Source organism: Ziziphus jujuba, chromosome 3, assembly GCF_031755915.1.
Source record: "Ziziphus jujuba cultivar Dongzao chromosome 3, ASM3175591v1".
Classification (NCBI taxonomy): domain Eukaryota; kingdom Viridiplantae; phylum Streptophyta; class Magnoliopsida; order Rosales; family Rhamnaceae; genus Ziziphus; species Ziziphus jujuba.
Genome location: NC_083381.1, coordinates 17,805,352 through 17,819,518, shown reverse-complemented (window position 1 = coordinate 17,819,518; position 14,167 = coordinate 17,805,352). Strand labels below are relative to the sequence as shown.

Below are 14,167 nucleotides of genomic sequence, written 5' to 3'. Positions count from 1 at the left end.
GAGATTTGGGTGAAGAAGATGCAGTCCAGTAAAGGCGGATCTTCTGTTCCCCTCTCTGTATTTTTGCCTTTTCGAATATGATATATATTTTTTTAATTCTTGGTTCGATTTTACCTAACGTCTTAGGAAACATAAAAATTTGATATGAATTTCGCAATGGAATTACGTGCATGTTGATAATTTTATGAAAGGTATTAAATTTCCTACAAAAGTTTCCTCCAAGCGGACAGAACAAAAAAAAAAAAAGCAATTTCTATTTCTGATGCTGGAAAATTGTGAATATTTTTAATTCGTTAATAATCAATTATCTAAAATCAAATTATCAGAGAAAATAAATAAAGAAATAAAGAAAAAAAATTACTGTGCATGTAAAATTTTTACCATAAACGACAGTAGATTTGCTGTCACGATTAGACCAAACCATAAGCAAGAGTAAGTGATATGTGGTGGTGGTGCAAAGTGCAGACCCAGTCTCAGACTCTGGTTTGTGAAACTGTTGGCTCTCTTCTTTCTTTTTCTCTGTATCTGCAACTATGTCTTCCTTCATTGTCAACCTCTCTAGGCTTCCTCTCTCGTTATCTGTTGTTGCTTCAGCTTCATCTTCATCTTCCTCTAAAGGTACAACAAACTCTTTTTCTTTTTGTTCTCTTTATCTGCTACAGTGATTTTTATGTTGTGAAAGTGAAACTCTGTTGCATATTGTGGAATAGATGAGAAAACCAACTCCAAGTCAGTGAAACTGAGAGAGGACTGGAGGCAACGTTCCAGACCCATTCCTCCTGGAGGCACCTATCCTGCTAAAGACCACTGCAGGTTCGATTCAAAAACAGTTTCTTTCTTAAACCCACCTTTCCACTTTTAAAAAAATTATTATTGTTTTATTTTTTATTTTTTTATATTTTTGGGATTTTCCATCAATTTTTTGGCAGTCGTTGTGGATTATGTGATACATATTACATTGCCCATGTCAAGGATGCGTGTGCTTTCTTGGGAGATGGAATGTCTCGAATTGAAGTAAGTTATTGGTGGTGATTTTTATTTTTAAACCCCTTTTTTGTCTCCTAATTTGTTACTTTATTTGGACTCTCAACTTAATGTCACCTATAAATATTTCATCAAGCGGTTTTAACTAAGTAATCATGTTACTTCAGCTATTTTAACCCATTAACTAGCTTGTTTTCCTCTTCAGAGCTTGGAATCCAAAGTTCATGGCAGAGGGAGGAAGATAAATTCATTAGATGAGATGTACTTTGGGGTCTATGATAAGCTGTTATATGCTCGTAAAGTTAAGCCTGTAGAAGGTAATTTCTTCGTATTTGAAATTATTTGATTAGGTTTTCATTTTAAAAAAAATAATAATAATCTTTGATGACTTATTACTTTGTTTAGGACTTCTGAGTACATATATTTTGTGAAGTGGTGTTCACAGGATGTTAAAAACCAGAAATAGTAGGAAAATTTGTCATACGTAATTTGTTGTACAAAACTTTGGGAAAATAGTTGCTTGTCATCCTTATATTACGGTAGCACACATTTCCACCTTCCTTTCGAAGTGGCTGTAATGACGGTGGCACAGCTTGATTTTGTATGGCATCTGTCTCAGTGGTAGTTAATTCACAAACGTGAGGTTTCTGCCATTGATTCTAGTATTATCCACTTCATGGGAAAATCTATATAGACAGCTAGTGTATATATATATATATATATATATATTTTTTTTTTTTTTTTCCCCCCTTGCTTGCTTTGGTTTTTATGCATGTTTTATGCTATTCAATTCATTTCTATATTAACTTTTATGGACATAACTTAATTTCTATAATTTTCTTCTAACTTAATTTCTATAATTTTCTTCTTTTTGTTTATTTTTTCTTACCTTTATCGTTTTCTTTATTATTGGTTTTGTATTTTGGTAAGCCATGGGATTTTATTGTTGGAACCAAATGATTTGAAGGTGGAAGTGTGTTTTGACTCTGTGGATTTAATTTCAGCTGTATTATACAGAATTTCTACTATGGTAGGAAATATGATGAAACATACAATATTCTACTATTTCTTTTGTAATAAATAGCTTTGTAGTACATTTGGGAATTATAGTTGTGCAATATGACTAAAAGTTATGCTTTCTATAATGGTAGGAGCTCAATGGACTGGGATAGTAACAACTATAGCAATTGAAATGCTGAAATCAGGCATGGTTGAAGCTGTCATCTGTGTACAGAGGTAGTGTAACAAAGTTAGATATGGTCTTTAGTCAACTTTCAAATGATTCATATTTTAGGAACTGAATGAATCCTCTTATTTTTACCTATCACAGTGACCCAGATGATAGATTTTCTCCAAGGCCTATTTTAGCAAGGTTAGTATCTAACCAGTTTATTTTATCTGTTGATCTAAATGGTAGGATATCTGTAGTGAGAATCTTTAATTTTTTTCTGTTGGTACATGCTTTACCATCCGGAATGTACTTTAATCTCTGTTCTTGCTTTTCCTATTTTGCTCTGTATAGGACACCAGAAGAAGTTCTAGCTGCTAAAGGTGTTAAGCCTACATTGTCCCCTAATCTGAATACCCTTGCACTAATTGAGGTGTCCCTGCTCTTCTTTCCATCTCTGTCGTACAAGTGCCTTTTTTTTTCTTTTTACTTGTGTAGTTTAACTTGCATGCTTTATTCTTGATGCATAGTTGATGAGAGTGTAGTACAGTGCAAATTCAAATTCGTCAAGAAGAAATATTCTAGTTGATAATCTACAAAGTTTTAGGAAAATATGCATATGAATGCTTAATTTCAAATTTGCTGTGGATTCTCATGCTTTGGGAAACTACACAAAAGAAATGGAACAAAAGGGAATCTGTTAAATCTGAACTGGTAGAACATAGCATGAACATGATCCTCATCTTCTCAGCAGTAGGTTATGGTAATGATGGTATGTATTTACATTTTAAATTGGTGGGATTAGGAAATTTGTGCTATGATACCATCCCCACAATCATTAGATGCCAAGAGTGATCCCTTTTATGTAGGTGGTAGTAGGAAATTTGTGCTATGATACCATCCCCACAATCATTCTAGTTTCATTATGACATTAGCTCTTTGTCTAATCACACTGCTTGTTCATGATGTAACTTAGATATGTTGCTTGAAACACTTAGTGATAGATGATCATATTTCCTACTAAACAGGCAGCTGGTGTAAAACGTCTTCTTTTCTGTGGTGTGGGTTGCCAAGTGCAAGGTATTGTTTGTATTTGTTCTCAACATTTCTATTTACGGTTAATCTCTGTTGTGACTTTTAACATTGTAATGCAGAGTAATTTCTTAAACTGCAGCATTAAGATCCGTGGAGCACCATTTAAATTTGGAAAAGCTCTATGTATTGGGCACAAACTGCGGTAATTAATGGCTTAGTTTCTGTCTTCTGTTCTCTTTGAGGAGTTAAGAGTGTTCTAACCTTCAAGTTGAAATATTTATATCAATTACTCGAGGTCTGAAAGACGGTATCATAGATACGTATGATGACAGCTTGTTACGGTTGTGATTTTGTTAAATTTGTAATCTAATATTCTTGTGTTACAGTTCATATTGAATGAAAGTCCTTTCTTAAAAATACTTTACTAAGTACTAAACTCTTACCTGACAGTGGATAATGGTACTCGAGAAGGGCTGGATAAGTTTCTGAAGGCTGCAAGTAGTGAACCAGACACAGTTCTTCATTATGAGTTTATGCAAGATTACAAGGTTTGTGGTATGAAAATTAAAAAGGATTTTCCTTTGCGTGTATGGTGCTCAAAGATATCTTAGCTTGTTCAAATAAATATTAAAGAATTATAGTTGATTATATTGCAAGGCACACATATCATTCTTGGTAGATAGAATAGCAGGGAAGAGGGAGGGAGATTCTACCTGGATGGTAGCTCCAGGGGTGGTTTTTTGCCACTATTTTGAAATCTTAGAGCCAGAAACAAATTTCTTAAAGTTGAGGCTTCTGGCTTGTTTTGCAAGCAGATTACTCCTTATTTAGTTTTATACTTGTAACAGTGAAGCTGATGGTTATCATATAATATTTTTTTAACTGCGCTGATACTTTTCCTGTTCCAGCATTTTTTTTTATTAAGTTACTATCAACAATTTTATATCTTTTAACGCTTTTCTTGTACTTTGATAGGTTCACTTGAAGCATTTGGATGGTCATATTGAGGAGGTAACATTGTTCTATTACTTTTATGTTGGTCTTAGTCTCCCAATCATGCTGCTTCATCCAGTTTATAAATTTTAACTAAAGCAGGTTCCTTATTTCTGTCTACCAGCAAATGAGTTAGTTGATGTTATTGCTCCATCTTGCTATAGGTAATTTCTTGTTCTAATTTATATAATGTCTACCTGTCTGTTGGTAATGCATGATTGGCAAGACTAATTGAAGCCACTTAAAGCAGCATGACATGAAAAAATTGCTTGCTACAGCTTTATTCTCGACTCAAAATCCATAAAGGACTTTAAGAGAAGATGAACATTCCCATTCTAGGGCTAGCATTGCCCCCTATTATATATAGAAGGGTGAGGGCCGAGTTCTGTATTTCTGATCTGCTATCGCTGTGAATTACCTTATATCTATGCAGTAGGAACGATATGGAGCACCTACTCTACTAGTCGTTTGCTCTCTAGGTTCAAAAATGACATAAAGGGGTATCTAAAAAATTCAAAGTACTTCTTCAAAGTGTGGGGCACATCTAATGTTTGCTGAGTCTAAAAACCATCATCTTTACATCCCAAGACTTCACTTATCAGGCATCTTGTCATCTTTACATCCCAAGACTTCATTTATCAGGCATCTTGTTATCTAACTCTCTCGTTATTGTGCTTTAACGACCCTGTAGTAGTAGTTTTAAAGCTATGGTAGCGAGGCATGAAAGCTTTCTAAACAAAGCAGATCGATATTTTTTATTCATTAATAGCTTTTGCATACGTGGGAAGCATATCTAATAGTTAGCTTACGCATATAGATGAACCAGCCAAACAACTAAATACAACAAACCAAAGAACATTAAAAACATATGTTGTGAACAAAAGATACAGAACAACATGAAACATAACAAAGAAAGTTATGCATTAAAATATAGTACTTTGTATCGACGGATTCTCTTCTAATTTCCCGTGTTGTTTCCATTTCCCCTGCGGATGTTTAACCCCTCGCACAATGAGTGCTTGCTTTTCTACGAGCAGTGTCTTCCTCCTTTCCTTAAGCCTACAAATGCGGTTCCGGATCTGTTGCATTATATTTTTTATTATCTCCAGATCGAGAGCATGTGTATGCTCTTATAGCTACACTAGCATTTACTCTTGGTCAAATTTTTCACTTTCCACCTGACGCATTTCTTGCTAGATTATTGAAAGTTTGAAGACGATATTTATGGCTACTCAATAGTCTTTCTTTCTGATTTCGTTGTTTGGTTCTGTCTCCATTTGCTTTGTCAAATAGAGGTTGAAAAAGCTTCTATTTATAGGCATTGAAGGCCTTTAACCCTTTCTTATTATGTTTGATGTCCTTTCAATTTATTAGTAAGAATTCTTGTTTTGGTTTCGTAACATGGATCATTTTAAACCTGATTTTTTATGAATATGGAACCATACCTACTAGATTTTGAGAATAATTATCCTTTTCCCATACGGATTTGAGTACGAAAGGTCCACCTCATAAAGTAAATGGATTTTCTTTTCCATGGGTATCCTCATGCGGCAATATCCCGATTACTTCTTCTGCAATAAGACACAATAATGTAGCAAATTTATTGGAGAGTATTTCACCATGAGCTGCCAAAGCATGCTCAGTCAATCGTCGATCTCCAATCCTTGACTCTAAGTACAAAACCATGTGATTTGTCCTCATTTCCCTACCCCATTGGTTTCTAAGTGTCTTTTTTTTATTGACTTATTTGTACCCAACTAAATGATGGATTCCTCTTAGCCAATTCTCACTTGACAGTTTTGTCTTTGAAACACTTGATGAGTTAAGCAGACGTTTATTTTTTTTCAGTAAAGGTATCATTTTCAGCTCAATCTGTAAATTTATACTAGTTTGTATAATTTTTTTGAATTTAGTTTAGTGAAAAAATTTATAAAAAAAAAAAATGACAAAAACTTGATGGAAAGCTTTATGAATCGAGGCTCTATGGGCTAGAATCTCTTGTGGGCCTTTTTGTATGGACCTAGGCTTTGATGATGGGTAGGCTTGTTGTGGTCATTATGTGTCCAGCATTTCACACACAACATAATTGAGGGAGGGCGCATCTGCTATGTCTACCATCAAATGTAACTAGTCAGGTATCAGAAAGAGCACGAGGGTAATGCCTGTAAGATAGAAGCGCTTCCATTTTATGGGCTCTCCCACTGGCTAAAAATATGGATTGGCAGGCAAGGGGGTCTATATTTGTAATTTGAACCTTACCTTCTGGGCGAGTTCAATACATTTACTTAGCAAATGAAAGAAAAAGTGGAACTCACACCCATATTATACTTAAAAATAACATCTTCTATGGAAGGATGAGATGTTGCAAGGCAAGGATACCCTACGTAGAGAGGCAGGGCCAAAAGCTCTAAAGGTTAGAATGTAGGCGGAGGGAACATTCGTTAGCTTTCTTCCACTGTATGTACATGGTTCCCCACTTCATAATAAGCATTGTTGCTTAATGTATAAGCATGCTGGCTAACTTGGGACATAAGGAAAAAACTTCTCACTCCAAGCCTCTTTAAAGAGTAAACAAAAATATAAATTGGATTAAAATGTTGGGCCTTCCCTATGCTCTAGTATCTCTAGGGCCTATGAACAAAAGGCAAACAGTAATTTATTCGAGAAGAGCCAACTAAGCCAAAAAGCTAAATGGAGAGCCAATCATGCGGTTTGTTTTTGTTAGACATAATGGTTGAAATAGAAGCTTCGTCTCTTTTAGTTAGGCTGTGTGTGAAATGCTAGACATGTAATAATCATATAAGTCTATCCATCATCAAAATAAGTCTAAGTTCATGCAAAAGGTCCACAAAAGGCTATAACTTATATAGCCTCTTCTCATAGAGCCTTCCATCAAGTTTTTTTGTCATTTTTTTTTTTTTATAAATTTTTTCACTAAACTAAATTCAAAAAGCTATGATGACTAGTGTGATCTTACGGATTTAGCTGTAAAGGTACATTTTCTAGGAAAAGCAAGTGTCTGATTAGATCAATCAAGTGTTTCAAAGATAGAGCTATAGAGTGAGGAGTGGTTAAGGGAGTCCATGAGGTAGTTAGGTACAAATAAGCTAATGAAAAAAAAAACATGTAAAAGTCAGTGGGGTAAGAAAACAAGGATGGATCACATGGTTTTGTACTTGGAGTTGGAGATTGATGATTGATTGAGCATGCTTTGGCTGCTTGTGGTGGAGTACTCTCTAATGGATTCGCTATATTATTGCGTTCTATCTCAGAGGGAGTGCTCAGGATGTTGCCACATGACGATTCCCGTGGAAAAGAAAGTCCTATTCGCTTTATAAGGTGGGTCTTTTGTACTCAAATCCGTCTAGGGAAGGACAATTATTCAGCAAAATCTAGTGGCTAGGGTTCCATGTTCATGAAAAGTCAGGTTTAAAATGATTTATGTTACGGAATTAAGACAAGAATTCTTACCAATAAGTTGAAAGAGCGTTGAGAATAATAAGAAAGGGTTAAGAACCTTCAACACCTATAAATAATAGCTTCTTTTAGTTTTTATTTGGCAAAGCGAAGGGAGACGGAACTGAACAACGAAGTTAGGAAAAAGACTTTGAGTAACCATAGATATCGTCTCCAGACTTTCAATAATTCAACAAGAAATATGATAGGTGGAAAACGAAAAGCTTGACTAAGCAAATGCTAGGGAAGCTATGGGAGTGTGCGCCTGTTCTCGATCTGAAGATAATAGGAAGAGTAACGTAATAGATCCAAAACTGCATTCGTGTGTTCGAGGAAAGGAGGAGGGCACTGCTCGTTAGAAGATAAGCGCTCATTGTAGAAGGAACCATAAACAACCGCAGGGAAATGGAAACAATAGGGAATACTAGACGAGTAGAGTTTGTCAATGCAAAGTAGTGTGTTTTAATGCATGATTTTTGTTATGTTTCATATTATTCTATGTTTTTGTTCACAATATATGTTTTTAGTATTATTTGATTTGTTGTGTTTAGTTGCTTGATTGGTTTGTACATGTGTGCGTAAGCTTTCTATTTGATGTACTTTCCATGTGTGTAAGGGTTATTAATGAACAAAAAGTAATAGTCTACTTTGTGAAGAAAGTGTATGCCTCGCTATCCTATCTTTAAAACCGCCACTATGGTGTCGTTAAAGCGCAGTAATAAGAGAGTTAGATAACAAGATACCTAATACTAACGATTTCAAGTAGCACAATTAGTCGTAGAGTTTTTCTTGTAGAGCACTTAAAGCTACACTTGCTCGAACATCCAACTCAAAACCCTCCTACTTGCTTGTGAACAACAACTACCAGTTTACAAACCAACTTCGGCTAAAGCCCCATATCTTGAATTCGAGTTCCCTACTGAACAACTACAACTACTGAAACGAATCTACCTAGCTCAAGTTCCCATACTGTAGCTTAAGTTTACCCTTGCTTGCAACAAACCTATCATCCACCTAAGGATAGCCAAAACTAAGGGCTTTAAGCACTACTTGCTTGTTAAAGGATTTCCAATGGCTAACCATAGATGCTGACTCGTGTGCCGTTAGTTGCGTTGACCTTCGAATTTGTAAAAGTAGCAATTGAAAATATAGAAAGTGTGCCGTGAAAGGACTCAACTTTGAAGATGGAAGGGCATGAATTAAGGGAGTGTTGCCTCCAGAGGGATAAGCTGTTCTTGCTTGAGTTAAAGGACCTATTCTCATCTATAGTTTAGGCATGGATGTCCAGTATTCTCCAATTGCTACTAATGATGTGTCCACCAATTGATATGTTGATGCACCTCCCAGATGGGAACGGGAATAGTAGAAGATGACCTGGGAAACGAGGGATCATTGTCTCTACTTATGTCTTATTAAGTGCTGGCTCACTTGGGTTTGGCCCAAGCCCACCTGCTTCTGTGGTATAGGGATCATTGGCAGCTTTAAATGTTAGGAGCCTAGAGGGAGATAAGTTAAAACATGGATAGGTTTGCCTTGGGACACGGAAATGGGAGAGAGACAAAGAAAGAGAATATGGTGGGGCTTAGCTAGCAATTGGGTTCCTTGGCTTGGACTTTGAATACATTAATTCTAGTTCAGGGCTTACCAACATGGGGGAACTAAAGAGGGAGGTGAGTGCCTTTGCCTGAGAACCTGAAACGGATTCGTGAACAAAAGCAGCTCATACTCCAAACTCTCCTCCTCACTTACCCACTGCCTCATCTAGTGGTTCCTACCAAACATAGGACTCTTAGTAAGGTTAGCTTCTCTACTCATTTTAAAGCTATAAAGGTTTTTCTAACTAAAGCTTATGTCCACATTCTCAAGTACCAACTCCACAAAGTGCTTTTACACCTGGCCTATTCGATGTCATTTTCCTTGTCCTCTTTTGATTTAACCTCCTATTACTTGTATAACAACTATGGCAGCCATCTATTTGAACTCCCTTTCTTTGAACCTTGTCAATGCTCTAACTTAAAGATATAAATTGAGTGCCATTTGATGAGTAACTAAGAACAAGGGAGAGGGATATGGAAGAATGAGGTAATGAAAGAGGAAGTCATTGCTAGTAGTAACGACTTGTCATGATCCATTGGTTCATATAGAATCCATGTCCTAGGTGTATCAAAAAACGTTCTTTTCGCTAAGCGTATATAATAAAATTGATGAAAGGGCCCACCCCGAAACCAAGGGGTACTAGCTAACAATTGAGTCCTCTCTGAACCGCAGGAGATAGTTGCCCATCATACGGCTCACCAACTTCACTTGCTCTATGGGAGGAAAGACCCAACCCGCCTTTTTAGTTAAAAACGGACTGAGGACGGGGGCTGGAAGTCTTGTCTTCTTGGGAGGGAGGTCAGTAATGAACCTCTTTTGCACCTTGTATTAATAGGTCCAGGTCTCTTAGAGCCTTTTATCTCAACAACATCCAATACAGGGAAAGGCCTGCTATATATAGCCTAAAAAACCCAACCTCGACTTTAGCAATAGTTGCTGGAGAAAGCCCAGAGGGAAGATGAAATCTTGATCTTGTATTTCTTAGTTGAAGTTTAGTGGGACTTGGAAGCCCTGCAAGTGTGATAGTATAGGAATAGGCGGGAGGAGTGAAGAATCCACAGAGTGATCGGTGAGCTGCCCCGTAAAGGTTATGAAGTCAAAGTCAACTCAACCATTCCATTTCAGACCTAGGTGAAAGAGAGGCGAGACATAAATAAAACAAAAAGAGTAGAGAAGATCCATTCCTTGTAATCCGCGGGAAAAGAGTCCACGGCATCACTCTTAATGGAAAGAAAACAATCCCCATTGAGAAAGTCCTCAACTGATGGATATTGAGTGAGGAGAGAAAACAATCCCCATTGAGAAAGTCTAGTTGCACCGACAAAAGGTGAAAGTCTGTGATTACCTGTTATTCAAGTAGCAAGGCTTGGTTTCATGCGAGTGAAAGAACCCGGCACAATCTCCTTTTGCCTTCTTCAGATTGAAATTCTCTTTGGGAATCATGGCCTACTTTCATACTGAGGGGTTGAGACTTTCCTTCTGATCCTAGTTCTTGGCACTGGGAAGAGTCTCTATAACCTATAGGGTAAGGAGCAATAGACAGAATTAGTCTGGTATGGCTGAAGAATGGTTTTATGAGTTGAATTTGGAAGGTCATATCGTATTTTAAAAAAGGAAAACCCCGTTGTCAAAATAGCGTGCCTTTCCTGCTTTCCTTGGCAAAAGGGGCAGGGAGGTTTTTTAAATGCTTTTTGATTGAGTCAGCTGTGGCATTGCTGATTCGAGAACAGTTGCCCTTTCTTTTTGCTTCGACAATAGATCAAAATAAAGGCAGCAAAGCCACCCTACTTAGATCCCCAGATCACGTTATTGGATTAGCGGGCACCACAAGACAAATAAATTAGTCCTACGAGGACATTCAGCTTATCAGAGGCATTGGCCTTCGCCTATGTCAAAGACAGCCAATTCGACCTAAGTATTTACATGGCACCGATAGAGCAGTGAAAAGGGTGACTTGGGTGCATTTTAACTGTGAAAGATTCAAACGGAATGTCTAACATAGAGTAAATGATCATATAATAGAATGTAGTAATGAGAATAGGTTCCTTACCTAGGTAACCTATATGCTTCAAAGGCTTGAAGGAATATCATTTTCTCTGCATAGGTTTCACAAAATCCCTAAAAAGCTGTTCAACAAAATTTTTTTCATGAAGATAGCATTTTACAGGCCACAAGTACTTCATGAATTATTGTTATCAATTGTCATCCTTTGTAGTGTTTTTATTAGACTGATTATTGTCCTAACCAGCCGTAATACTTATTGTCTTACAGCTGTTTTGACTACACGAATGCTTTAGCGGTAAGTCTCTCATTTCAGTTTAGCAATTATATCATCTAATATTGGAGGGCTCTGTATATGCATGTGTATAGTACAAAATATACTTGTGAGTTCTTTCCCCCCTAGTAGATGATATGGAGATGTTGGTCATTTCCTCATAATTATACTAACATGTCTAACCAATTTTAGGATATGGTGGTTGGGTACATGGGTGTGCCAAAATATTCTGGAATCAGCATGACACAACATCCACAGTATGTCACTGTAAGGTATTATTATATAACTGTCTCTATCTCTCTGATTATTCTTGTTCTTTAGCAGGGCTCTGTGCCTTACAATCGTTCTGTCATGCTGATTGAAGAAGTGCTTTCATTTTTAAGGCCTACTCTAAGATTACTTCATTACTGATACCCTTCAAATTACAGAAATGAGCGTGGAAGAGAAATGCTGAGTCTGGTAGAGAACTATTTGGAGATAACTCCAACAATTAGTAGTGTACAACCCTTAAACTCTATTCCCTTAATTTCTTGCTTCAAATTTTTTGACCATGAAAGATCTGAATTCAGAAACAATTATCAGGGTGAACGCCGACCGTTTGTTATGGAGACAGTTAAGGCAGATGATAATGCTAAGCTGGGTATGTATGATACCCTCTTCTTGATTATTTCACGGGTATTTCTTGCACTTGAGCTCTGAAACTTGACTTCTTAACTGGACCTTATATTCTCAAAATATATGTTACAAATTCTACAATTGGCTTGTAAACTGCATTTAAACTAATTTACATGCAAATTTCTTGTATTGTTATTTTCTTTGTGACAAAATACAAATATATATATATATATATATATGATGATGTTGTTTAGCCACTTGTTATCGGTTTAATATCTCTCACTCATGTTTCTTTCAGGTAAGGGACCTTCTCAGCCTGCTCCCAAGGTTATTGGGAATTTGATAGCTTTTATACTAAACTTGGTAAGTATATCTGGATGATATTATTGATAAATGTAACCATACGCAACCTTCATCTTGACTTGTTTTCTCTTGTCCAGATTGGACCGAAGGGTCTGGAATTCGCTCGCTATTCACTGGATTACCATACCATCAGGAACTATTTGCATGTAAACCGCATATGGGGTAAACAAAGGTGCGTGGTTATGGACGATGATATTTAGAGTAGGGAATATAAGACTGTTTCTAATATTGTGAAGATTAAAATGTGCAGAGCGAATAGACACATGCCATCATATGCAAAGAAGATGGTGGATATGTACAACAAGAATGGCAAAATCGATCAGTTACTTTCCAACAAGTAATCGTCGTGGATGGTAAAAATGCGGGTGATACCAGGAAAGCTTCCATGAATGTGGAATTTTGTATATTTTCTTCTTCTTCTCTAGCTTCCACGAAAAATATCATGACAATGTAGTGTATGAAGTGAGAATTCTTGGTTGCCCGATATCAAATGGAGATCAATGTTTTATGACCCCTCTGATTGCCAAACTAATATGTTTGAAGTTAATCATAAAAACACTGCTCACCTCACAAGCCAAGCAAAGATCAGGGTCAACTGACTGAAAATTTTTATTATGGAGAAATCAGAGTTTAAGTCTTACAGATTTACCCAAAAAATAAAATAATAATAATGAAAGAAGGGGAAAAAAATGTTAAAGCCTTGCAGAAGTTATAAAGTATGTAATAATTTTTATTTATTTTTCTAAAAGTAACATTTTATATATAGCAATATTAGTTTTCAGAAGATGATGGCAAAACTATATTTAACTTCTGAGGATACAATATATGGAAAAAGGCACAAAACAGTTGTTATTATTTATATATCGTTTTCTTATAAACAAAGAAAAACAGAGAGTGTTGCGTGGAAGTGATTTTTCTACAATTGTTTCCAGAATGATACATAAAAACAAGTTTTAATTAAAAAATAAAATAAATAAAATAAAAAATATGATTTAAAATTATTTTTTTTCCCCAACAACTTTAGGAACAGCTGATAAATATAACTTGTGTGTTCTCTTTTTGGGAAATCTGTTCTTAAAAATATTATTTTCAAGAAGAAACTGCCAAAAATTGGATCAGTGAGAGTAAATGGAAGTATATACTGATGTTGGGATCAATATGATATGTAGACGTCATTCCTGGCGTCCATATATGTTGTACATTACATATATAGACTGATTGACCAGAAAGATTGTCTTCATCTAGAAAGCATACAACAACTCTTACACAAGGATTGTCTATGCTGCATATATATAAATTAAAAAAGAAAAAAAAATTGAAATTTTGCTCCTATTTCTAGTTTATTCTGTTGAGAATACAAATATTATATCAAAGCCGGAGAAGATAATTGATTCTGGATGTTGGGCTGCGTTTCGTACATGACTATTTTAAATTTGATCCAATAATAATTTAAAACAGTTCGAGTCAGTACGAGCTTAGATCCCATCAAACGAACTTTGCAGATATAGCATAAAGTTTCCTCTCGTTTGTCAATCACACAAATCTACGTACAAAGTTATATACACAGGGATACATAATATTCTGTATGTATACACATGTTTGTATGTATATATATATATATATATATATATATAGCTGCAGATGCAAGGTTATATATAAATAAAGGGAATGAAGGGGGTTTA

The 14,167-nt window shown here is 35.9% G+C and overlaps 1 protein-coding gene across 3 annotated transcripts; it reads left to right on the top strand.

Moving 5' to 3' along the window:
* The first annotated feature begins 427 nt into the window (after nt 1-427).
* LOC107422620 (7-hydroxymethyl chlorophyll a reductase, chloroplastic) lies at nt 428-12,998 on the top strand. Of its 3 annotated transcripts, none has more exons than XR_003056729.3 (19): nt 428-618; nt 711-813; nt 930-1,014; nt 1,190-1,301; nt 2,136-2,220; nt 2,315-2,356; nt 2,507-2,585; nt 3,181-3,232; nt 3,327-3,389; nt 3,638-3,735; nt 4,163-4,198; nt 4,283-4,344; nt 11,504-11,531; nt 11,700-11,779; nt 11,936-12,005; nt 12,090-12,182; nt 12,421-12,485; nt 12,563-12,657; nt 12,736-12,780. XR_003056729.3 is itself a non-coding variant. In XM_016032092.4 (19 exons), exons 1-19 carry the CDS (start codon nt 534-536, stop codon nt 12,824-12,826), a joined length of 1,389 nt encoding a protein of 462 aa, XP_015887578.3. In that variant the 5' UTR covers nt 430-533; the 3' UTR covers nt 12,827-12,998. The 3 variants fall into 3 exon arrangements, 2 of the variants coding, with proteins under 2 accessions (XP_060671683.1, XP_015887578.3); XM_016032092.4 differs by having other exon boundaries at nt 430-618; nt 12,090-12,147; nt 12,736-12,998; XM_060815700.1 differs by lacking the exons at nt 4,283-4,344; nt 11,504-11,531 and having other exon boundaries at nt 429-618; nt 12,090-12,147; nt 12,736-12,998.
* Nucleotides 12,999-14,167: the final 1,169 nt, after the last annotated feature.